The following is a 27,669-nucleotide window of genomic DNA, read 5'->3' on the forward strand; positions in this document are numbered from 1 at the left end:
GGGGACCTAGGCATATGTGCATAATAAGAGTTAACATTATTGGGGCCACTTTATGTCTTGTATGTAACATTAGTAAATATTTAATGTGGGATTTCACATGTGAGAGGTATTTAATTTAATATTGAAGAAATATATTTAACAAAGTGAAAGTTTGGTACCTAATATTAAATGACGAGTTAATGGTCTTGTTATCTCATGGTATTAGTCACATGGTTTTATGTAATGTGACTTGGTGGTTTTGTGTGAGCTTGATCCTATAAAAGCAAGCACATAGGTAGTTGTCTAAAGGTGACTAGTTTGCCATTTTAATTAAGGGGTTGAGAGAAACTCTTGGTGCATTTGTGAGGGTTTGAAGCATGGCATGGTTACAACTTGTCCATATATAGTACTTTTAGAGAGCTTGCATTTCAAAAATATTTATGGAGGATTTTGAAGATGCATTGTAATGATTTCATCGCTAAAAAATACATGAGTGATGAATGCTTTTGGAGGTTGGGTTTTTCCCTCGAGGGTTTTCCCAAGGTATATCTTGTGCCATATTTGATGTGTGTTGTCTATTCTTTTTCAAAATAATCATTTGCATAGATTTCTTTATTTGGGTTATGTAGAAATTTGTCATGTTTTGGGTTAAGTAGAAATTTGTCATGTATGGGTGAAAATTTCCCAACAATTATTCCTTAGACTAAGCCTAATCCAATCTCTTTATCTATCTTGCATGCTTATATACATTTCTTTTGGTTCCCTCAACTTACCTTTACCTTTACCTTTATGTCCCCCAATTTTTGTTGCTTTTTCTTTTAATTATCAGGGGTTAGAAGTTACATCAAAATCGGGAACCTTGTTTAGGGTTTTGACGATTTCAAAAACCTTGAGAACTCTTGATGTCTTGCCTTCAAGTTCAACAAAACCTTAGCTTTCTTTTCAATTGGTGTGGACCTGAAGCCTTATTCCCTCAATCAATATATGTGTACCTTTCATTTTCTCAACTCAATTTATCAGTGGTTTGCGGTCCTAAGGGAACTAAAAATCCCATCGATTATTTTGATAACCAGTAGAACTCCTAATGCACTATAGACTTTTTTCTCTCTCTTCCTTGTCGATGCTTAATATGGAACCAAGAACGCCATTGGTACCAAAATGAAAATAGAAATACATGTTAAATCTTTCTACAAGATGATACTCAATAATTGCATGTGCCTCATCATTTTTTTTTCCAAATCGATGGTTCTAACTCCATCAAGAACTAAGTCAATGCTTAAAAGGAGGCTAAGAACATTGTCTATGGTTTTGATTACTTCGAGAACTATTGTTGGCACTAGGTGGTTCTTGGAACCATTGAAATCACTTGTTGGACATAACTTGATCAATTTTTCATCCTCGTTTCCCCGAATTTGATCTATTTATATGTGACTAACCACATCAATAGATTGGTTGGGCTCTTTTATGGCTATTTTATGGGATGTCCCCCTCTCCTCGGTTGCAAGACTTAGAAGGATGAAATTTCTTGGACAATTATGCAAAGACGAAAGCAAGGTCTTCTCAAAATACAATATAAGTCAAAACATCAAAGATAAATAAAAAAGTACAGCATCATTTAGTTTGGATCCTCAAGTGTTTTATGTTATCCTAATTGATTGCAATTGCACTTGATCTTGCCTAGTAGCTTGACTACAATTGTATAGTCTTTGTCCCATCTAAGATTTGGATTTGTTGGCTTTGAGCTACTTTGTTTGTGGTACAATGTTTTTGGTTATTTCAAAACCAATTTATCTTGATAAAAAAACTTCTACTATTGTTACTTGTGTTTTTTGCAAAGATGCAAGTATTAAAATGCACACCCAAAATCCATGCCTAGGAAAAAAATCTCATCAATTTTATGAAGCATTATTGCCACTAAGATGTTACTTTTGACAAAGTGGGTGCTAATTAATCTCTTGATCTCTAGTTTGATCAAGATGTCAAATATCTATCTAAATTGTGCCTCTTTAAATAATTGGTGCATACTAATGTCACTTCTCCTCAAAATTACTACATCTATACTAATGAATATAGGGTTTTCAGCCCATTTATTAAGAGTAACAAACTTTTGTAATATTTGTGTGCATTTTAGTTTTCAACATTTTGAAACTCTCAAATGAACCTTTTTATCATTTTTCTCCATTCTCATTATGGATCATGAAGTGTTATCTAGGCAGTGATGAAAGATAATTAAAAATCACCAGTATCTTTGATGTTTTGATGATAAAAAAAAATATCACAATATACAATTGCAAGGTAAGTAGACTCGACAATCCAAGACATTCTTCATATTTATAATGCTTTTAAATGTGAGTTTTCGTAAGCCATTATTGACTCAAATATATACTCCTACCCAAAAAACGCACACATGTACAAGCACTAAAGAGGTATTCACGTGAAACAAAACCCCACCTTAATCTTCCTTCTTTAAATCAACATTGTAGTTCCTAGGCCTACAAAAATGTATGGTGTATCATCGTCCCACCAGCTGGGGTACAGCCCCACATAAATTTTATGCTGAAAGACTTATAAATGAACTCATTTCTTAATATTTATAAAAAAAAATTACACTAACTTGTCACACATACAAATGATCTTCAGACTGCTCCACACCCATGCCGTGGTCTGAGTTAAAAAGAAGCTTCCATGAGAATACCCTGATTGTAATAACTACAAAGTATAACTTCCACAGCAACATAACCTGAAATGTTCTACAATTGCAAATATAAATGCATTGAGAAATTACATAGGCCACTCAAGCTTTGCATGCAAATGGTACCACATGTTAAGAATATATATTGTGTATCACTGTCTCACCAGCTGGGGTACAACCCAGATAAATAAATGCTGAAAGACCTATAAACTAAAAATGAACTTGGTTCTTAAAATCTATAAATAAAAGATTACAAGAACTTGTCACACATACAAATGATCTTCAAACTGTTCCATGCCAATGACATGGTCTGAGTTAAAAAGAAGCTTCAATGAGAACACCAACATTGTACGAACTACAGAATATATCCTGCACAGCAACATAACCTGAAATGTTCTACAATTGCAAACATAAATGCATTGAGAACTTACATAGGCCCCTCAAGCTTTGCATGCAAATGGTACGACATCAATATCCGTCAGACGTTTCTGTGAAACATTGAACCAGAAAAATAGAGCAGTCCGAGTGTATATAACTCTAACTTGCTGTAGAGAAAGACTCCCTTTGGTTATAACTGCTTTTGCACCACCTTCAATTCGAGTATGTATAACAGATACACAACTTTCTCCATTAATGCTAGAGGCCAATGCACTACTCGGTGTAGCAGGTAGGACCTCTGCAGTGCTCACAATTGGACAGCACAAGTGCTCCAAAGGATGTTCCTCACACTGTAGTACACAACTTTCAACTGTAAGACGTCCATTCCTATGAAGTAAACAGCTCCCAAGCTCTGCCTTTATTGTTAGATTAGCAATTTTTCCAGTGGTTAAAAACTCCAAGGCACTGCAGAAATAACAGTAAATGAAAGGCTTAGTTACCACAGATTTAAAACAATTGGTTGAAAAAGTTTTTGAAAAAAAAAAAGACATGATTCGTTAAAATGAATAAAATCCAACAAAACAAAGCAATGTTCACCTATTCTATAGGCCAGGGTTACCACGGATTTAAAACAATTGGTTGAAAAAGTTTTTGAAGCAAAGAAAGACATGATTCGTTAAAATGAATAAAATCCAACAAAACAAAACAATGTTCACCTATTCTATAGGCCAGGGTCCGCATAATCAGAAGACACGCGTACATGATCCGATGATTTTTATCCATAACATAAAAAAAACTGACATCAAACAATATTAATGTCTATGGTGTTAATAGCAAAATAGGAATTGAGCCCCATGTCGCCATCTCCAAGGCTTGAATGATGTAAAAACTCTTTTGTCCAAATTAATTTGATCCAGAGTCCTTTAAAAAAACAACTAATCATCTATATTTAGTCTCCCATACCCCAAAGATGAAAAGCACCATGGACCAATATATATTAAATTGTAGAAATCAAAATCCCTAGGATAAGATCAGACACAATATTTTTTTTAGTGTTAGCCAATAGAATGTGGAAAAATGTAAAACACTACCCAATACATCTTTTGAATGGCCTGTTGGATACATTTGACACTGTATTTTACAAGGGGCTGTACACAAAATTTTGTAAAACCCAGAGAAGCTTTGAATTTCCTTCCTATTCAATTTCTGATAACTTCTAAGGTTCCTGATGGGTCTGTAAAAGCATAGTGAGTCATTGTCGTTGCTATTTTTGCATTCAATTGCATAAAACAAAGGGATTAAAATGAACTCTAAGAGCATTCGTAGATTCAAATGTAGACTACGTTAGGCAAAATAAGAACTGAAGAGTGTTAAAAGAACTGTGTCTAATCTTAGGGACTGAAATTAGTTTGTATCAAGCTAGTTGTGTGCCCAAGAGGCCTAAGATTGTATTGGACATTGATAATAGAGGATAAGGCGGTGATTTGCCTCACTTTTGCTTAAGTTTTCTTCTGGAATTCATGTTCTCCCAGGTAAATCCTCATGCCTTCTTTTGTAATGGTCATGTACTCTCAGTTTCATTCAAGTTCATGGTTAAATTGCTTGTCTAGAAAGCGTAGTTCACAATTTCTTCTTTAAGGTCTGTATGTGATGAATATTATATGGCCTAGCCATCTCTAATTTCTAGATCAAAAAGGGAGCCACAAAGAGATGGCAAATATCGACCACAAGAACCTAGTTTACTCTTATTTAGTGAAATTATTTGCATACAATATTGGAAACTAACAGAACATGGCAGACAGAATATTTATTTTAAAGAGTTCCTGTACATACATGTAGATCAGGTAAGCCAAGAACAAAATCAAACACATTGCTTGTCTACAATTATTCAATTTAATGGGGTGCCAACAGTTGTCAGTTAAGATCATGCCATTAGGAACTGCTACAAACACCTAAAAATAGTCGGATTCCTCGCCATTTGAAAGTCTTAAAATGTGTAATGATAAATGATAATAATAAAATTAAAATTAAAATATTAAATAATACAATTAAATATAATTAAATTTTAATTAGGTTAATGAATGGTCGAAGACATGAAATGATAAGTTGTGACTCCCTCAAACATGAGATATAAAAGGGAGAAGAGAACCTCATTTGAAGGGATAATTTGTGGAATCAGAAGTGTAGATCTGACATAAATAAGAAGTGCAGATCTGAATGTGAAAGGTTGTGTTCCTTTCAAAACGCAGAAATAATGAAGAGTTGCACTCTTTCAAAGGGTGCTAATGGTGTAAAGGGCATGTCTCTTGCCAAAGGGGCATACATGATGAAGAGGTGTGACCTCTCCCTTGTTGACATGTAGCTAGGTCGGATCCCTAGCAAGGGCCGACCTAGTCTTGGAATTGCTAATTGGCCTTTCGGCCTTAGCAATTCTCCATAAAATGCACAGCTTATATGTTTAATATAAAGGTATTGGTCTGGCCCTAAATAAGTAACTTGTAATTAAATAGGACTGACCCTATTCTTGGTGTCAAATCAGTAAGGCCGACTTGAGGTCTTTTAGGTACCCTTACCTCATATATATTCAATTGTCTTGTAGTCTTTCATACACAATGAATAAATGCAATTCGCAGCAAGCGAACTTGTGCTTGGGGGTGACAATAAGACCTTATCGTCTATGATTGGGAAGGCAACAATTTGATGTTTGTCTGCGGTAACAAGCACAGCCCGAAAGTCAACATGGTATCAGAGCTACGGCTTTCCTAAATTGCAGATTTAGTCGGATGCCGCTTGAGCGAGTTGCAGTCGCAGTGTGACAATCTCAATGTTCGCTTGGCAATCACCATATAGTCAAGGGTAGTCGCTGTGATCGCAAGGAGCATTCGCATCGAGGTGGTGAAGTCGCAGCCTACGTATTCGTGTTATTCGTGTTTGCCTGATCGCTAATGATGGTGGACTGTATTCGAAGACAATCGCAGAGGCTGAGTTCGTGTGTGGGTGTATCGCAGTTATGTCCGTTGTGATAGCGAAAAGTGTGGGAGCCTGAGTAGTTCGAGTGATTTCCCATGGCTTCTCAAGGTCTGCGGCTTTGAGCTTCGCACGCTTCCGCATCTCATAGAGCTGACGCTCTCGGAGGAACCTCGCTTTGAGAATTTGCTTGCTTTCTTCGCCAGGGAAAATACGAGGTTCCCCTCCCATTATTGGAGAGATGTAGATTGATGGAGCGGTCCATGACCGCCCTCCCAATGCCCACTCTGCTAACTGCATTGTCTTTGCTGCTACACTAACAATCCGTGGTTGCAGGGGAGTGATCAGTCCATCGTAGTTGCCCCACGATCACAGTGATTCGAGGTAGTATTCGTGAGCATTCACAGAAGTAATCACCATGTCTGTAGAATCATGTGTACTTAAAGGCGTTAATCACAGGGTTGTTCATGGCGCTTGCGTGATCAACATGACTTGCATGATCCGTATTGTAATCGAATATGCATCTTCAGTGTGTTCACGGTAAATCACATTTCGAGTTTAGTGATCACAGTCGTTGTATTTGCAAAGGATTGCATTTGCATTATCCGCATGGTGGTCGTGGCTTCGCAGCCCCGTGTTCGTTGATCGCAGAGTATTCACGGAGTATTCGCAGTGGACATTGGGGTATATCCAAATCATTGAGGGGTCATCGCAGTGACTGTGTTAGTGATGTTCGCGGTGTATTCGCATTTGCATCCACAGCGTGTTCACAGTGTGAGCCATGGATGGTTATAGTTGCGCAGCAGGGAGGTGTCAACAGACATGTTTATAATCCACATCGTGATCACTAAACTCGAAGACAATCGCAGAGGCTGAGTTCGTGTGTGGGTGTATCGCAGTTTTGTCCGTTGTGATAGCGAAAAGTGTGGGAGCCTGACTAGTTCGAGTGATTTCCCATGGCTTCTCAAGATCTGCGGCTTTGAGCTTCGCGCGCTTCCGCCTCTCATAGAGCTGACGCTCTCGAAGGAACCTCGCTTTGAGAATTTGCTTGCTTTCTCCGCCAGGGAAAATACGAGGTTCCCCTCCCATTATTGGAGAGATGTAGATCGATGGAGCGGTCCATGACCAACCTCCCAATGCCCACTCTGCTAAGCATTGTCTTTGTTGCTACGCTAACAATCCATGGTTGCAGGGGAGAAATCAGTCCATCGTAGTTGCACCACGATCACAGTGATTCGAGGTAGTATTCGTGAGCATTCGCGGAAGTAATCACCATGTCTGTAGAATCATGTGTACTTAAAGGCGTTAATCACAGGGTTGTTCGTGGCGCTTGCGTGATCAACATGACTTGCATGATCCGTATTGTATTCGCATATGCATCCACAGTGTGTTCACGGTAAATCGCATTTCGAGTTTAGTGATCACAGTCGCAAGGTACTCACAGTCGCTGTGTTGGCAGAGGATTGCATTTGCATTATCCGCATGGTGGTCGTGGCTTCACAGCCCCGTGTTCGTTGATCGCAAAGTATTCACGGAGTATTCGCAATGGACATTGGGGTATATCCAAATCATCTCGAGATCATCGCAGTGACTGTGTTAGTGATGTTCGCGGTGTATTCGCATTTGCATCCGCAGCGTGTTCACAGTGTGAGCCATGGATGGTTATAGTCGCGCAGCAGGGAGGTGTCCACGGACATGTTTATAATCCGCACCGTGATCACCATGGGAATATTCGCATTTTTTATCACTGAGCTGATCATTTAATCGCGACAAGGTGGAAGCTCGAACCAAATTAGGGTCGTGATGCAGTTATCATGTTTGCCAGGAGTCATGGAGGCATCAAGGTCGTAGTGGTGATCGTAGCAGGCGTATTCACACATGGAGGCCACATCTACCGTAAGGTGATATCAATAATCACAGTGCATCGAGGTGCGTATGGAGACTCATCTCAATACACGGAGATCACAGCAGGTGGTGATCGCAAGTTACTCACGGTGATCTCATTGATCGTAGGGTATATATGTGGATGATCACAGGGGTATGTCCGCAGTATTTGCCTCGTCATAATCATTCAAAATTGGAAGGATGGTCGCTGCCACAGTGCTCTCCGAGAGCCATATTCACTGTGTTTGTATGCGCAAGAACCCCGAAAGGAGTTCGTTGTATTCGCACTTGAATGGGTCGCAATATAAGAAATTGGCAATCACAGAATATGATCAGAGTGCGTGGTCGACATTCTTGATCGTTTGTCAATTCAGTGAAAGCGTTTGGTGGCTTGGCATGTTGACGCCACCAAGATGGAGATAGACGATGAGCAACGGCGAGGGCCGAAGGCCACGCAGCCATCTTCGCTAGATACTTCAGTATGGCTGGAAGCTCCAATACTAAGCCATAACGTTGGTAGAAGACCAACCTAGAAAGAGATAAGTATTCATATGGTTGAATAAATTTTGTTGTCATTAAATCATGTATGATTTCAGTATTGACATTTCAGCTTCACTTCATGAGGTAATTCTCAGGGTCAAGGGGTGTAGGCTATTCAGAAAGTTCACCGTCATGCACATTGTTTGACCATCAACAACTTTGGTTGTTAAGCTAACATTATGAGCATCGTCACTAAGCTGAAGGTAGATGGCAAGAGCCAAAGGCCACTCAGCTACCAGAGATTCATGAAACAGCTTGAGGATGCGGGTAAAAGAGATAAGTTTATATATGCTTGTATCATGTTCATGCTATTATTAATCATGTTTGATTCTAATATTGATGTCAATAAGTCTTAAACTATTATGCTTTAGAGGGAGCTTGGAATAGGCATGAGAGCCTATACAAGTTTTCAGCTCATTTCCTACTTAAAGAGATGATTGACGATATGTCATTATGCTATGGTTCCCTTCGTAGAAAGTAAAAGTAAAGGAAACGGAAATTTAGCATTCTTCTAATTTATAAAAATCCTATGATTGTTTTCCCTAATAGGATTCTTATATTATGTATCTCATATCAAAGATTAAGAGGGAGTCCTACGTTCCCTACAATCCTCAATAAATACTAGATGGAAGAATTGTCAATATTCGGTAAGCTTAGGATTTTTTTTAGGTCTAATGCATTTCCTTCTAGGATTAGAAGTATGACAAAGATCTAACTAAATCAATTAATGTTTTGAAAAAATTTAGAATGATGGATTGCAAACCTATGTCTACTCCTATGGAAACTAACTTGAAAGGTTGAGTACATTTGCGGCTAACTCTGATTTTGCAGATCCACTTGAGTACAGACAGTTGATTGGATCCTTGATGTATCTAGTTAACACTAGACCTGACACCTGTTATGCAGTGAGTGCTCTCAGCTAATGTCCATTCTTCGCTTGTGTGCAAGAATGGAAGGTTCCATTCTATGCTCGTGTGCTAGATGGAAAATTGTAATTATGTAAAGACCCACTTGTGTATTACACTTTCTATGCTTGTGTGCTAGAACCATCCAATGCTTGTGTGCTAGGTGGAAGATGTAATTCTATGCTTGTGTGCTAGATGGAACTCTAAAGGATCTGATTATGTATTCTTTTTCTTCCCTAGTTAAGAGGGAGTGTTGCTTGTAACTAGGCTAAGAAAAAGGGGGATTCGGATTGCCTAAGGCAACATTTGAATCCCTAAAGGGCTAGGCCCTTTTGCCAAAGGGTAACGTGTAGTGCTAGACCCTTCACGCCAAAGAAGATAGCGTGTTCCTAAATAGGGCCAGCCCTATAATGAACACACCACACTCAAATCAAATTGGCGCCAAAATATATATTTAAATAAGCCGACTTAAAAGGGTATATGCACCATATAAATAAAGGCTATTTGGCAAGTTTAAACACAATCATTCATTCATGCTCTTAGCGAAATTCATCTGCCTCTTGGTGCGCGAAAATAATCAGTGAACTTGGCAAATTTATCCAAGGAAGATATAGCGAATTGTGGTGCTCCTTATTGCTGTTAGATGGTGCATTAAAGTGCAGACCTGAGAGACTCATACTTGCAGACCTGAAGCAAACTTGAAAGTGCAGATTCAGTTGTAATGAAAGAGCAGACCTGGTGAATATAGAAGTGCAGACCTAGTGTATTAAAAGGGGCAAAACTGATTCATTCAAGTGGGCAGATTTGAGTCACATGATTTGAGCTAAGAATTGTATTGTTGCAATTTAGAATTGAATACATAGTCAGAATTGAAGCTGAGTATATTGCAGCAAGTGTTGCCACTAGAGAAGCAGTGTGGCTTCATAAACTTCTTGCTGATTTGTTTGGACAACCTTGGGAACCCATAGTCATTCATTGTGACAATCAGAGTTGTATGAAGATGTCTATCAATCCAGTGTTTCATGACAGGTCAAAGCATGTGGAGACTCATTCAAGATATGGTACAAAGAAGTGCCATACAGTTGAAATACATCAGCACAGATGAGCAGGCCTCTTGCTAGAGTGAAGTTTGAATATTTCAGAGATACTCTTGGTGTTGTGGAAAACACAGCTTTGGTTGAGAGGGAGTGTCAACCCTAGTGATACATTTAGTTGTATCTTCCACCCTTTGCGGGCAATGCAAGGTGGAGCCATCCTCTGCGGGCAATGCAAGATCGTAGTTATCCTTCTCAGGGAGAAGGTTGAAAGATCTCTTCCACCCTCTGTGGGCAATGCAAGGTGGATCCATCCTCTGCGGGCAATGCAAGATAGATATCATGGAAGAAGTCCATGATGTGTATTTATAATTTTGTATGTATACTCACTTTTGCAGGTGTGCATAGTAAGATTTTGGATCCATCCGCTGCGGGCAATGCAAGATGGATAGCATGGAAGAAGTCCATGATGTATTTTTCTGATTCAGGTATGCTTGATTAATATCATAGATGTGGATTACATGATGCATATCAGTTCATGATGTAGAACGTCATTTGGTTTTCATGGGAACAGCCATGATGTGACTTGTTTATTTGGAAGTATCCTCCCTAGCTAAGAGGTAGTGTTGACATGTAGCTAGGTCGGATCCCTAGCGAGGGCCGACCTAGTCTTGGAATTGCTAATTGGCCTTTCGGCCTTAGCAATTCTTCATAAAATGCGCAGCTTATATGTTTAATATAAAGGTATTGATCTGGCCCTAAATAAGTAACTTGTAATTAAATAGGACTGACCCTATTCTTGGCATCAAATCAGTAAGGCCGACTTGAGGTCTTTTAGGTAGTCTTACCTCATATATTCAATTGTCTTGTAGTCTTTCATACACAATGAATAAATACAATTCGCAGTAAGCGAACTTGTGCTTGGGGGTGACGATAAGACCTTATCGTCTATGGTTGGGAAGGCAACAATTTGATGTTTGCCTGCGGTGAACAAGCACAGCCCGAAAGTCAACATCCCTCACATTGGAGGATATAAAAAGGAGAAAGTCTCATTTGAGGAGGACATCCAAGGGAGATCAATTTGAAGAATAATTTATCATTCTCAAAGGGCAACAATGAAGAGTGATGACTCATTTCATATGAAGAGGTGTGACTACCCACAAATGAAGATATAAAGAAGAGATTAATTCAATTGAGAAGGGGGAATTGGAGGAACCATCCATAAGATCAAAGAAGACATAAAAGTCAATGGATCAATATCTAATATCAGAATTAATAAGGGTGAAAATTAGCAAATTTTGATATTTACAAGGGCAAGATTTAGGGAAATTCAAAAAGGGACATTACAAAATGAAAGAAGAAGAAAACGTTGCTGCATATTTTCTAAGAGTGGATTAAGTAGTGAATTCTCTTAAGGGTCTTGGTGAGAAGGTTGATGATAATCTACTTATTCAAAAAATCTTAAAGTCTTTACCTTTAAGATTTGATGTAAAGATCTCAGCCATAGAGGAGGTGGTTGACCTTGATAAATTGTCCATTAACAAGCTCCATGATATATTGACTGCGTATGAAATGAGGGCAAACACATAATCTTCAAAAATAGAGACCACTTTCAAACTTTAAAGAAAAGCAAACAAAAGAAGATGTCTTTGTTCATGAAAAGGTTGAAGAAGGATTTCAGCAAACAAAAGAAGATGTCTCTTATATGTTTTAACTATGGAAACTCTGGATAGTTTGCAGCCAAATGTCCATATGAGAATAATGAAAATAGCAGTTATGAAAAGAAGCCTAAGTTTAACAAAAAGAAGTACAGAGGAAAAGATAAGAAGATGTGGAAATCCAAAAGAGAAAAGTGATTCATTTGAAAGAAGTGATGAAGAATCTCAAAGTGATGAGATTTTGTTTATGGCTCTCGAAGAAACTCGCGCTGAAAATCAAGAAGATAAAGATGTTTTTGATGACGAAGATGGAGAAGTGGATCTTGAACAAGAATCGTTAAGTGCTCTCAGTGAGATTAAAAGTCTTAAGAAGAAAAATCTAAATTTGAAGTTGTTGCTCAAAGATGAAAGTAAAGAAAAAATCAAGATTTCACAGGCTCTTGATGATGCTAAGAAGCTCATAGATGACCTGAAAATCCAGATTAAAGAAGCTAAGAAGGTTCAAGAAAATCTAAAAAATCAGATTAAGTTTAAAGAAGAAAACTGTGATAGATCAGAGGCTGAAATTGTCTCTCTCAGGAAGTAAGGCAAATCATCAACACTGCTGAACCAAGAAAAGATAAATCAGAAAAGTTCACTATCTTTGGATGATCTACATGCTTCTCAAAAAACAGTCTTCAGATAAAGGTGGAATTGGCCTTGAAGAAGGTCAAAGCTCCGAGTCTTCAAAAGAAGAACAACAGACTCTTAATGGTGATACCTCAAAGATGTCTTTTACAAAAACCAGAAGTAATGGTTTCAAGCAATCCACCGGCACTAGACAAACACTCTTAACCCATGTCCCCATGCGGTGTTGCTTAAGCCTATTTTATGCTTATTTTTAAGCAGTGAAGGTGTCCCCATGTAATTTTTTAATTATGGGAAAAGGATAATTTGGAATCTTTTCCTACTTTGGTGGAGCAGCTGCTGCTTAACAATTGAAAATAAGCCAAAGAAAAAAGGAGGGGCTGAAAATAAGTAGCAGCTGCTTATTGGAAAAAACTGACACATGGCTTCTTTCCATTTTTTTCTCTCCTATGTTTTTGCCTTAAATTTTTCTCTAGATTTTATTTGCAAGAAATAATATTAAAAAAAAAATTTAAAATGTTATTTAAGAGGACCGCTTAAAAACAAGCAGCAAATTTGATTGTCCATGGGGTCACCAACTCCACAAATTGCTGCACAAAAAGTTGAGCACTAGCTGCTAGCCAAAATAAGCTAAGCCACCGCATGGGGTCCTGTAACTAGGTTTAATCATTTTTTCTTTCATGGTTATTGTTATGCTTGTAATTACTTTGGACACAAGGCAATAAATTGTAGAATGTCTTTTAGAAATGATTTCACATTTGTGAATCAAAACTCCTTTGTCCCTTTAAGGAGTTATAATTTTGTTTGTTACAAATGTAATAACATTGGACATAGTGCAAGGTTTTGTAAGAATGGCAGGGCAGGTCTCTCGAAGAAAGATATTAAGAACAATGCTAAGGAAACCGAAGTGTAGAGGAAGAGAGAGAGAGAGAGAGTATGAAACAAAGTCTCTGATTGTGCAAACAGCTCTTCTTGCACAAAATGAGAGAGATATTTGGTATGTGGATAGTGGCTACTCCAAACACATGACCAAAGATGAGAGTAAGTTCTTGACTCTCAAGAAATACAATGATGGCAAGGTAAGGTTTGGTGGAAATTTGTCTGCAAGGGTAGTTGGAAAAGGTACTCTTATGTTGAATGATGGAAAGACTGAAGTTGAAAATGTGTTGTTTGTATAAGGCTTAAAACACAATTTGCCCAGTGTTAGTCAATTGTGTGATCAGGGACATAGCTTAACTTTCAGTACCGATTGTTGCAAAATTAGTAAAGATGGTGTTCATATTGTTGATGCAAGTAGGCCAACGAACAATTTAAGTATTCTCAATGATGTTAAGACTGAAACTTGTTGTTTGAGTCTACATGATGAATCTTGGTTTGTGGCACAAAAGATTTGGACATATAAATTTTGATAATCTTATTCAGATCAACAAGAAGGGGGTTGTTACAAACTTGCCTAAACTCACTAAACCATCTGACACTATGTGTAAGGATTGTCAATTGGGCAAACAAACTCATAGGAGTTTTAGATCAAAGGAGTACTCAAGCACAATGTGTCTACTTGATGAATCTTGGTTGTGGCACAAAAGATTTGGACATATAAATTTTGATAATCTTATTCAGATCGGCAAGAAGGGGGTTGTTACAAACTTGCCTAAACTCACTAAACTATCTAACACTGTGTGTAAGGATTGTCAATTGAGCAAACAAACTCATAGGAGTTTTAGATCAAAGGAGTACTCAAGCACAATGTTTTTAGAGCTGATACACACTGATTTGTGTAGTCCTACAAGAACAACAAGTTTGCAAGGTGAGAGATACTTTATGCTTTTAATTGATGACTACTCATGTATGACTTGGGTGGCTTTTTTGAAGGAAAAGTCAAAACCATTAGAGAAGTTCAAAGCTTTTAAAGCTTTGGTTGAAGAAAATGAGAAGAGTCTAAAAATTAAGTGCGTACAATCAAACAATGGAGGTGAATTTACCTCAAATGATTTTGTGAGCTTTTGTGAGAAGTTTGGTATCAAAAGACAATACTTAGCTGCTAGGACACCTCAACAAAATGGGGTAGTCGAGAGGAAAAACAAATCAGTTCAAGAGATGGCGAGAAGTATGATGAATGAATCTAAGGTAAGTAATTGTTTTTGGAAAGAAGCAGTCCATACAGCTGTCTAAATTTAGAATAGAGGTCCGATTAGAACTAAGCACAAGAAGTCACCATATGAACCGTGGAATGGTAAGACAGCATCTGTTAAGCAATTTAAAATCTTTGGCAGCCCTTGTGATATTAAGAGAAATGAGGATAACTTAGGCAAATTTGATCCTAGAGCTAATGAGGGTATTTTATAGGATATTCTTCAAAAAGTAAAGCCTATAAATGTTCTAAAAAGAGATTGCATAATATAGTTGAGAGCACTAATGTGAAAATTCATGAGATTGCTAACTCTTCTGACAAATTGCAAAGTTATGATAATGATTTACAGAATGGTGAGGCTGAAAGTGTTGTTCAGTCAACTTCTACTAGTGTGCAAGTTGGGACAGCAAGTAACAATGTAGGAAATACCGCTTAAAACAATCAAAATGAAGGAGTTGGTATACATTTAGAGGGTGGAACAGCAGATAATCAATTTAATACAACAAACACCTTCACGTGATATTTCTTTGCTGTCCATGATTGAACCCAAAACTTTTGAAGAGGCAGCAAAAGACAAATCTTGGGTAGCAGTTATGAAAGAAGAGTTAGATCAGATTCAAACGAATGAAACTTGAGAACTTGTCCCAAGGCCTAAGGACAAGAATGTGATTGGCACAAAATGGGTCTTTAAGAATAAATTGAATGAGGATGGACAAGTGGTGAGAAAAAAGCCAAGGTAAGTGTGCAAGGGATATGCCCAGGTTGAAGGTATTGATTTTGATGAAACCTTTGCACCTATTGCCCGTTTAAAGGCAATTAGAATGTTCTTAGCTTTTGCCTCCTTTAAAGGTTTTAAAGTTTTTCAAATGGATGTTAAATCTGCCTTCTTGAATGGTAATTTGAATGAAGAAGTTTTTGTAGAATAGCCTGATGGATTTGTGTTATCAACAAATCAAGATTATGTATGCAAGCTGAAGAAAGCTCTTTATGACCTCAAAAAAGCACCACGTACTTAGTATGGCAGGCTAGATTGTTATCTACGACAACAGGGATTCAAAAGAGGCATAGCGGACAGCAACCTGTATGTTAAAGGGGAAGGTAAACATATGCTGATCGTAGTTGTTTATGTTGATGATCTAATTTTTGGTAGTGACTGTCAACAGATATGTGAAGTCTTTGCTACCGACATGAAGATGGAGTTTGATATGTTAATGTTGGGAGAGTTATCTTTCTTCCTAGGGCTTCAAATTCATCAATCTCGGGAAGGTATTTTTACTTCCAAAACTAAATACATTAGAGAGATGTTGAAGAGATTTAAAAATGAAAAATGTACTCTTGTAAGCACTCCTATGGTGACTGGTTGCAAACTTAGTAAGGATGATGACTCTTCTGATGCTAATCAAACTCTTTACAGGTCTATGATAGGAAGTTTGTTGTATGTTACAGCCACTAGACCTGATATAATGCAGGTTGTAGGATATGTTGCTAGATTCTAGGCTGCTCCTAAGGAAACACATGTTCATGCAATTAAAAGAATTTTTAAATACTTCAAGGTACTATGGAGTATAGGGCTTTGGTATCCTAGTGGAAATGATTTCTCACTTATAGCCTATACAAATGCAGATTGGAGTGGCTCAGTTGATGATAAGAAGAGCACAAGTGGAGGTGCTTTGTTCCTCGGGAGGTGTTTAGTATCTTGGCATAGTTAAAAGAAGCATTTGTTTCTCTCTCAACAGCTGAAGCAGAATACATTGCAGCAGTTTCTTGCTGCACAGAGGTTCTTTGGATAAAGCAGTCATTGAAAGACATTAAGGTGGATTCCAATCATCGTATTTCTATTTTTTGTGATAATACAGGTGCTATTAGCATACATATCTAAAAATCTTGTTTTGCACTCTAGAACCAAGCATATTCCTATCAAGTATCACTTCTTGCGTGAACAAGTTAGTAATCAACAAGTTAAACTTGAATATGTTTCTAATAAAGATCAGATTGCAGATGTGTTTACTAAGCCCTTGCCAAGATATGCATTTGAAAAGCTAAGACAGAAGTTAGGAGTGGTTTCACTCCATCATTGAAGAGTTGTATAGTTCAAGGGAAGTATCTCTTGCATTATTTTATGCCCCTATTCCATGTTCATAAGTATAATTATAGATTTGTATCAGTTTTGGTTAACTGCAGATTTATATCAGTCATTGATGTCATAGGTTTGCCTGAGCTTGTAAAGATGTTGATTATGCATTATGGTCAATTTGAGTTGTTTGCTTTTTGGTTGAACTCCCTATGTGACTGGTTGAGCAGCTTAAGCTGCTTGGTTACCTGCTTGAGGTGCTTGTATGCTTGTTGGAGCTACTTGGGTGTCTGGTTGAGCAAGGTGTGTGTCTGCATCGGCAGTGTGTGTGCCTACTTGTCTCTTGTCAGCAGCTTAGTCAGATTTCATGCCGGGCCATTCTTGAAATGTCATCCTTGAATAGTCAATGTAGCTATTGATATTAATTTCGACCATGTTATAGAGGCTATAAGCTACATCACAAATTTTTATTAAGGGTGGCGGATATTTATTTTTAGCCTTCGGTTATCTTTTTGAGTTGCATCAAATATTTATTGGTGTTGTTTCAAGGAAGTCGTAATTCTATTTCAATTCTTTGTTGTCGTCTTTCACCAAGTATTTGATTTAATGAATCGTGGAAGTCGTGCAAGTTGAAAATGATAATAAGACATTTTCGTGCCATTTTTTTTTTAATCAAGGGGAATCATTTTTAATTGAAGTGCACTTCAATATGGTGTTTGGCATCAATCTTCATATGTCTTCTGAGCAATTACTCTTCATATGTTGGGCGTATTGAAAATGATCATAAGACATGTTCGTGCCATTTTTTTTTTTAAATCAGGGGGAATCATTTTTAATTGAAGTGCACTTCAATATGGTGCTTGGAGTCAATCTTCATATTTCTTCTAAGCAATTACTCTTCATCTGTTGGGCGTATTTGTTGTCGTCTCCTTATTCGTTTTTCTCTGCATCAAATTAATTTTCATTACAAGTAGCTATATTTGGTATTTTTTTTAAAACCTGATGAATTTTTTTTTATGGATATGACCTTGTCATGTATTGGGTGAAAAGTGTGGGAAGAAAAAGATGATTTACGGGTGAATTGTGTGATTATTTCTTTGTTAAAAAATCGTGGGGTGGTCTTTGTTGGTGTTGGAAATAAGCCACACCCGGACCAACAATGGACTGGTCCAAGAGGGGCCAGTAGCTCAGTGGTAGAGCACTCCAGCAGCGTATGGAAGGTCCTAGGTTCAAGTCCTAGCCGGTCCATGTCTCAACATGGTATCAGAGCCAGGTCCAGGCTAGGAGACCCAAGCACACGAGAGGTGTGGTTTAAGGAGGGGTGCTGGTGTTGGAAATAAGCCACACCCGGACCGACGATGGACTGGTCCAAGAGGGGCCAGTAGCTCAATGGTAGAGCACTCCAGCAGCGTATGGAAGGTCCTAGGTTCGAGTCCTAGCTGGTCCATGTCTCAACAGTCTTCAAAAGTTTTTCCTGGCATCATTTTTGAACCTTTTTTTGGCGTCAGCGAATTTCCTCTTTAGCAGGGTTGTGTATATGGAAGATTTGTAAAAACACGTATTTCTGAGATATACGTTTTTTTCTAAAGAGTATTATTCAGTAGTGCACAAGCTATGAGTATTTTTTTGTGCCCTCGTGGAGAACAGAGTACAGCGATCATTATTGTGTTGATTAAAAATTTGGTGGTGTGTATGGTGGATGTGATTGAACAGAAGTTACCGGACTATTTTTTTTTTAAGTGTTGGTTTCTGTTTTTGAAAAGCTGATGTTTTCTTTTTGGATATATGAGAATTCTTGAAGTTGATAGGAAGATATCTGTGGGTGCATAACATTTGGAGAGTGTTGAACGAATATGATGGGGCCTACGATTTAGTGTGTTAAGTGTTCCTGTTGAAAAGTTTTCTGAAAAGAAATGGACAAGATAATGATCATTGAGATATATTTGAAAATCTAAAGAAACATATTTCGGTGAATATAGAGGATGCAGCAGAGTGAATAATAATATACTTCTGAGCAATTTTAATCAGATAGAATTTATAGTGTTTTGAAAGGTTGAAGTTGGTGCTTTGAAAGGGTTGGTGGCCTTTGTGAGTTGAAGCTCACTTTTGTATTTTTGGGTTGGTGCCTATTTGTTGAGATTAATAAGAGCTTGTTAATGCCATGGTTTTTCACCCGAAAGGGTTTTCCATGAGAAATTCTAGTGTCCGACTCTCCCTAGTTTATTTCTCATGTTTTATGCTTGTTTTTGGGGTTTCAAGTTTTAATTTTTTCAAATACTAATTCACCCCCTCCCACACCCCTATCCTCCTATCAATATTTGTTGTGTGCTTCTCACACTTAATGGGACCTATTCACATGTTAGTTTACTTAAGGCCTAGGAATCTTTCTAGAAGTCTTAGTTGTCTTGACGAGATCTTATCTTATTTTATTATGTGATGTTCCCAAAATTTCATAAAGTGCTTAATTGAATTAATTAATTAAGTTGTCCAAAAATTAATTTAATTTATTAAGGATGACTTTTATTAATTGATTTAATTATAAAATAAAGTGATAAAATTAAATAAGTCACTTTATTAAATAAGGTTCTCCAAAATATAATTAATATTTTAGTCAGCCAAGTTGGCCTAATGTTCTAGATGCTTCTTGGAGTTCTTTATAAGGAGGCTAGATGGAAAAAGGAAGACATGCTTGATATGATGAATTTGTCTGATGTTTTGCATTAGCTAATCACTGAGGACAGAAACCTTCAGTGATCAAAAGGGTTGGACGAAAACTTAGTTCTTCCAAGTGGTGGATTCGCAATGGAGTTCACAGCTGGGCAAATTTGTGAAGTCTCCATTGCAGACAAATTTGTAAGGGATTGTTTATGAAACAAAGTTGTTACATCTGAGAATAAGATTATTACTTTTCTGATTGTGTGATGGATATTTCTGATTTTGGCCACTTTTAATTAATACTATAAGTTGGTGGGCTGTAAAGACTGGAAATATTTTATTTAACCTTGATATCAGGTTTATTGATTTCTAAACTTATATTGGCGAATGCACTATATTGTCAAATAAATAATGTGAGATCATGATTGAGGAGTATCGCAGATAAATTGATATTAGTGGACTGACTCTGCTATAGGGGCACCTTATAATTGAGGAGTCCAAGATTCATTATAATATTTGTGTGGAGTGTTATGTCGGGTGGCAAATAGTGGTGGAGAAAAGAAAATGAGCAAAGTTTCGATTTTATAGTTGTGGGTCTGATAAATCAATGTTCTGAAGGAAAATACAGAACATATCTATTGGTGATTGGATCTTATGTTCATAGCAGAGTATGCAATTGCTTCTACCGGTTTCATTCACCCATACTGCCAAAGGCAACTATTAACGGGCTCCATTGAGGCTCGGAATTAATACTGGCCATGGATAATAAATAGTGTAATTTCTATTGCAAGCAGATATATTAATCTTTGCTATATTTCAAATATTGGTCAATGATATCATTACCGTGAGAGTACCGCAGCTATTTCTGAGATCAAACCAACTGCAACTGAAGGAAGCAATATTGCCAGATACGTGAGGAATTATCCTGTTGGGAGCTGCTTATCTTGGAATAATACAAAGGGGTGCAATACTAGTTTTGGTGACTTCCAACACCAAACATCGACTTGTATCGATCTATTCATAGCCACAAGTTTTCAATCTCTGAAACTCCCCTGTAAAGAAGATATTAGACTAAAAGTTGTGAAAGATTTATATGATGTTTCAAATTGCATTGAATCCATGCGTAATCTATTATTCCAGTTTGATTGTGTGTTGGAAGTTGATTTTTCTGGAAGGCATCTGTAATTTGATCAAATATATATTAAGTCTGGACATTGTATTGAACAATCCCACTGATTTTCCAAATCAAGTGCTTCTTAAGTTGATTAAAATTTCTTTTAATTTGTTTATGTGCTGGGAGTGCTTGTGTTGTGCTGTCTGGTATCTTTCATATTACTTTTTGAATTCTAGGGACTTAATATTTGTTATGTTAGTTGTCACATGTCATAAGATTAAGACATGTGTCATGATCTTGTCTAATCTTATGCCCTTACCTTGCCTATATAAGGAAGGTACCTCTAGCATTTTAACATCATTTTTGTACATGATCATCATATATTGTATTCTTGATTTGTTGAAATAGCATCTTCTATTGTTGCTTCTGTCTCGTTTTGTGGAGGTTATTTGGTGTTGCAGATTAATGATCCTGGGTGCTCACTTCAACATTTAACATATCAGATTAGCCTCAACAAATAACAATTGACTAAGATAGCTGTTAATACTAACTCGGCAGATCCAATTTTGGATCAGAATGCCTAGGAAAAATTCTTGAAATCCCTGGGGCCAACATATCATCATGCCCATTTTCAGTTGAGTTCAATCACTTTGAGTGGTTAGGTCCTTGCGTGTATATGTTCCTCTGTTTTCATTTAATAATCATCTTCTAAGATTTGATTTAGATGTCCATTTGCAATCAATATGGGATTAGTTTCAATAAGAACAAATGACAAAGTTTGCTACTAATACTCATAGTTGGACTACTCACCGAGTTTTAAAAAACTCGTGAGTATTTTTCCCTGGCGAGTAATAACGCCATTAATACGCTGAGTTTTTGGAAAAAACTCACCAAAAACTCGGTGAAGTCCGTGAAAAAACTCGTGCACCTATGCATAAAAGAAAAAAAGGGCAAAAATGAGTTTTATTTCATCATTTGTTGACTTGTATTTTGCTGAGAAGGGGAAAAACACCCTCCCAAAGACTTGCAAACTGATTTCCATCGATTCTTGCCAATTCTAAGCAGATTTGAAGCGGATTTGAGGTGGTTTTTGAAGAAAAATCAGATTCCAAGGTAAGTTTTCTGATTTTTTTTTCCTGTTTTTTTAAAACATTTTATTTATTTTTTGTTGCATCTAGATGAATAGAAAATCTTTCCTAAGTAGTCAAAAATGATTTAGAGTCATTGGAACAAGATTTAACACTATGTTTGACAAGTTTAGTTGAATTTTTCCCTATTTTTGAAGAATCTCTAGTTTTTCAAAAAAAAAATCAAATCCTAATAGTTTTTTTATTTTTTTTTACTTTGAATGATGTCTAAAATTATTTAAACTAATTTAGATAGTTTGCTAAATTGTTTAACTAACATATTAACTTTGTCTTTTCACTTTGTATGTGTAGGTTAACAGTTAACCATTAATTCAATATGGCAAATTCAAGGTATAACTAGCCACTAGAAACATGCCCATCTGGCTATATAGGCACCCGTCCTAAAGGTGCTAGAGATAGGGCTTGGAGGTATGCCTATGAAGAACCGAAACCTGGGTCGGTGATTTGCATTAAATGTGAAAAAATATTTCATGGAGGCATAAATCGCCTCAAGTACCACCTTGCAAGCATCGAGAAGCATGATGCTAGGGCATATCCTAGGGCCACAGAAGAAATAAAAAGAGACATTAATGCCATACTTTCAACTGTGGAAGAGAAAAAATTGCAAAGGGAGAGGGCAAAACTAGCCATGAGAGCAGCCATAGCTGAATCTCAAGGTGCTTCAATTGACATTGAAGAAAAAAAAGAAGCACTTTAGGACATAGTGGGCTCTCGTCGTAGCCCACGTATCCGTAAACTCAGCACCAACTTGGCCACCACTTCTGCTTCTTCTACTAGAGAACCTACTACATCACCATCACTGACACAGTCTATAGGTAATTATTTTGTGCCTAGCGACACACCTGGAGCACAACCATCATTAGAAGCAACTGGATGGAATAGGGAGGCACATGAGAAAACAGACATTGCATGTGCCAATTTTTGGTACTTCAACAACATCCCATTCAAAGTGGCAGACAATCCTTATTGGCTAAATTTGGTTACCGCAATGGCAGTTTCAAAAAAAAAGGTACAAGGCCCTTCTCGCAAGGACTTGGGTGGGAGGTTAGTAAATAATCCACTTGATTTCATTTTTAAATGTTTTTCTTGTTTATTAAATCAAAATTGTGTACTAAAACCTAATTTCACTTTGTTCTTGTAGGTTGCTCACAAATGTAGTTGATAGGGCAAAAGAAGTGGTGGAAGACCAAAGAAAAGAATGGAGAAAATATGGCTGCACCATTGTTTCTGATGGGTGGACAGATGGCAAAAACCACACCATTATTAATTTTTTGGTTGCTTGCAAGGACAATGTGGTGTTCTTGAAATCGGTGGATGCCTCCAACAAGGTTCAAAATGTTGAGACTTTGGCTGGAATGTGTTGAAATGGATAGCTAGTTCAGATCATATTTTAATGTTGCCTTGTGGCAATTAAAATATTATCATATTGTAATATGGTTAAGCGATTCATGTCTAATAGGGCTGGGACCAAAATGAAACGTGTGGTTAAGCGATTCATGTATAATAGGGTTGGGCCCAAAAAGGAAACGTGTTACAACTTGCAAGTTATGTAAGCCCCAAATTGGGCGCCAAAAGTGCAAATTAAAATATGTAAAATATTGGCAATTTGGTTAAAGCCGACCTAGAAAACTTGAACATTAATCTTGTTTAGATTCATTCTACACTTCAAATACAATGAATCATCTTCATCAAGTGTTGTTACCCTTATGCAAATTCAGTCAGCGAACTTAGAGGAAGAAAGCGATATAAATCTTCATGCTGCTGCAAGTCTATCCGATCCTTGAGTGAATCCATTGGACAGCTTGCTGAGCAAGGTTGTGTTCTATCCTTCAGCGATCTCCTTCTCCAAGTGGTGTCAATATTCTGCTCTCTCTGAAGATATACTAGAGCTGCATATACTTGGTTCAGTCTGCCCTAGATTGGCACTACAATCAGACAAGTAATCCGATTCATGTAATCTGCTTATAAATAGAAGGAACTGATCTGAATCTTTGACGCTGGGTTTTTCCTCCAAGAGGGAGGTTTTCCCAAGGTACTTGCGTCTTGTGTTGTGTACTTTATTTGTTATTTCTGCTTATTCTCAGTCTGATTATAATTTAAGTAACTAGATTAACATCTGATTGCTTGAAATCAACATAATGTTGGAGCACATTGTCATGGAGGTGGGAGTTGAGAATGTGGTGCAAATAATCACGGATAATGTAGCAAAATATGTGGCAGCGGGTAGAATCCTCCAAGATAGGCACCCCACTCTTTTTCGGACACCTTGTACAACACATGTCCTTGACCTTCTTTTGGAAGACATAAAAAAACTTGATTGGGTGATTCCAGTTGTGGAAGATGCAAGGAGGATCACAAAATATATTTACAATCATCCTTGGGTTCTTCATTTGATAAGAGAGCACACTCGAGGGAGAGTTTTGGTGAGAGCCAGTGTCACAAGGTTTGCAACGATTTTCTTCATGTTGCGAAGCATTCTTGGTGCATTGACTTCTTTGAAACAAATGTTTGTGAGTCAAGCATGGCTAGACTCACCTTATTCAAAGAAGCCTGAAGGAGAGGGTGTTGCATGTATAGTCTTCGACAACCATTTTGCACAAAAGGCTGTGAAGGTAACTTCAAAACTTGAATTTTTAATTATTCTTGATTCAAGTCTCTTATTACTAATTTGTAACTTCATTAATTAATCTTTTTGTAATTTGCATTTTTCAATTATAGGTTTTGGAGCCCTTGGTTAGAGTTCTCCACTTGGTAGATGGGGATCAAGCCCCAATGGGTTATATTTATGAGGCCATGGATAGGGCCAAAGAGTCTATCAAAAATTACTACAAGGGAGATAGACTCAAGTTTGATCCCATCTAGGAAATTATTGATAAGAGGTGGAACAATCAGCTCCACCAACCCATTCATGTAGCAAGGTACTTCCTCAACACTTGTTTTAAGTTCAAGGATTCTTACTCAAATCCTAATGGAGAGGTCATGGAGGGCCTCGCTACATGTATTCAGAGAATGATACCTGAGGTTGAGGTGAGAGACCTCATTGTGGCCAAACTCCAAAATTATGAGGAACAAGGGGTACGCTATTCTCTTCAGAGCTGGCCAGGAGAGGAAGAACCACTCAAACCCCAAGTATAGCATTTGCCATTTGAATTTTGGGGTCTAAAGTAATTGATAAATTGATAAAAAATGTTTTCACTTTTCACTTTGCTTTCTAACTTTTCAATATTTTAATTTGCAAATGCTTGGTGTCAAAGTTGGGGTGGAAATACCCCAAATCTCAAAAAATTTGCCCTCAGAATCTTATGTCAGCCTTGTAGTTCATCCAACTGTGAGCGCAATTGGAGCTTGTTTGAGGCCATCCACACGAAGAATGTTAAATTTTGATCAGATTTAACAAGTAGGTAATTTTAACTTTGATCTCAGTTTGATATTAATTCAAATTATGTATGATATGAATCCAATCTGCAGAATATAGGTTGAATTCGCTGTGAGTGAATCTCACGAACTAATGTGTGTATATGTCACAATTGAATGTGATTCAATCTGTCATAATATATATGATCTGCTGGGTTTATATCTATAGCCACGATCTTTAGTGATCATTGATTGCTGTAGGTTATTGAATTCCTCCAAGTTGGTGATAATCATGCACTGCTATATTCACAGACTGCTGTATATTAACTCCTTATTGTATCACTGTATCATCTGCTCCAAAGGAAACATGCTATGTAAATATATGATACTCAATGGCTTTCGATGAAGTCATGACTCTATGAAGAGACACAATGGCCATTCACTACATTAATTTGTTACAAACTAATTCATATAATCGGAATTATGTTCAACCAGGATCACATACAATCGGTTATGAATAACCGATACTGATTTAAACAGCCCGATAACAAAATAGAATCGATAGTTAATAGGTTATACACGACTATAGTAAACATGACAATGATTACTAGAATAACAAATCGGTAATCACAATTAGTCTATTTGATCTGTAAGTTAAGAACATATTAACAGGAACAAGTAAATTGAATACACACAAATGTCTAAGGCTGATAGGCCAATTAGACATTTGGATTAGCTAGGTTGGTCAGAGGAATCCGACAGTAGCTATAACATCTTCAACAAAGAAGAGGAGCAAGTTAGCTCAAAAATGATTAAATGACCTTGTCTTTGTTCAATATAATCTTCGGTTGCGCATAAGGAAGGTAGAGGAAGCAGCAGCTAGTCCAATTAATTTGGATGATATAGATTCCTACAGTGATTGGACATCACTGGAGCAGCCTCCATTGTTTATAGAGGATGATGTCAATGATTTGGAGAGGCAGACTATGAAGGAGGAGGGGGGTAAATTTGGTTTCACACTAGATGACATTGAGGAGGATGAGAAGTCATTGCCAGTGCCAAGAGAAGCTAGAGGCAGAGCTACATCCAAGATGGAGGACGAGCCACAGCCCGAGTCAGACATACCAAGCGAGGAGGCACAGTCACACCCAATGCAGACTTCTAGGACTAGACCCTATAGTTCTACCTCTCCCCTAGTTTTTATTAGAGGGGGGAAGAGGAAGATGTAATTGTAATGATGTATTTACTTTTAGTTATACAAAAACTGTTTACCATTTTGCTTCCAGCCATCAGCATTCCTCATGAGGATGCAATTTTGTACCCACTTTGCGTTTAAATATATCTAGACAGCTTGTTTCTTTTGTGTTCTCATTTATTGACTCATTGGATGCATCTTCTCATTGAATTTTGCAAGAAAAAAGTGCATTTCTAATTAAGCTTAAGCAATTTTTTAAGTTCTTGAGTTTTTTGCCAAGTACTGGCCAAGTTTTTCCCGGGTTTTTTTTTTAGGCCTTGACGAGTTTTTGGTTTTGGCGAGTAGTTCAACTATGCTAATACAAACTTAACAGATCCAATTTCAGACCAGAATGCTCTTGAAATCCCTTTATAAACTATGAAGCAGATTTTGGAAAGAGATATCAATACTTCAGTATTTTTTGAATCCTTAGGCACTACAGCATACAAAGACACAACAAATCAAACTGTACTGCAGTCCACTGTAAGTATAGGTCCATCAAATCAATTTTCAGACTGATGATCAACATCAACCAGATTATATCATACTCCAATGTCATCAACTTCAGAAATCCATCTAAAGCATAGCAACAAAAATGCTACCACTTATGTTCCTAGAAATACAGTAAAGCAGTACTGTAGCATATTGTCCAACAAGCATTATTAGGCATGTATAGACAACAAGCATTGTTGAGCAGGTATAGGGAGGTTTATAACAGTCGGTGAAAATATATATCTCCTGATTAAATAACTCTAGAGCACACTACATCTCTCAGCCAATGTACATTTTCAGCTGTTGCATTTTGGTATAAATCTTCTTCAAAAATTTAGACTTAGATTGAAGAAGTACATTAATTCATTACCTTTGCTAATTCAAGTGCCAAACACATACCTTTTATGTATCATAAAAAAATATTTGATTGACTTTGCTAATTCGTGGAGATTGACCAAAAAGACAATTATCCTTCAAAGAAGTGACACTGAAATTTCAAGATGTGTACCTGTCATAACCCCGTGAGCAAACAAGCACAGTATCATCTGGCGAAGAACCTCCACCAACCTGAAGACAAAATATATCCAGATGCCAATTAAGCCACATAGTCCACTCACTATCAAGTCATGGACAAATAAAAAAACCACATACCAGGCAAAGAGGCTTGTTTATTTGAATATTATAGGCCCAATGGACTGCTCCAGCATCGATCAATATGGTATCTCCAGGCCTAAAAATTAGACAGCCAATAAATAAAGTAAGACAAAATCATATGTAAAATTAACGACACTATTCACCCTCTAATG

The 27,669-nt window shown here is 37.3% G+C and overlaps 1 protein-coding gene across 2 annotated transcripts in view; it reads right to left on the reverse strand.

Annotated features, from left to right (window-relative positions):
• Positions 1–2,644: 2,644 nt before the first annotated feature.
• Positions 2,645–27,669, reverse strand: part of LOC131038224 (F-box protein SKIP5) — a 49,002-nt gene continuing 23,977 nt past the window's right edge. For both annotated transcript variants that reach the window (XM_057970581.2, XM_057970582.2), the window contains exons 3-5: positions 27,515–27,593; positions 27,372–27,430; positions 2,645–3,514 (exon numbers count right to left, since the gene is read on the reverse strand). In XM_057970581.2, the coding sequence (XP_057826564.1) occupies positions 3,112–3,514; positions 27,372–27,430; positions 27,515–27,593 (541 nt within the window). In that variant the 3' untranslated portion in view covers positions 2,645–3,111. The remainder of the gene's footprint in view (positions 3,515–27,371; positions 27,431–27,514; positions 27,594–27,669) is intronic.

Source organism: Cryptomeria japonica, chromosome 10 (assembly GCF_030272615.1).
Source record: "Cryptomeria japonica chromosome 10, Sugi_1.0, whole genome shotgun sequence".
In the NCBI taxonomy this organism is placed as follows: domain Eukaryota; kingdom Viridiplantae; phylum Streptophyta; class Pinopsida; order Cupressales; family Cupressaceae; genus Cryptomeria; species Cryptomeria japonica.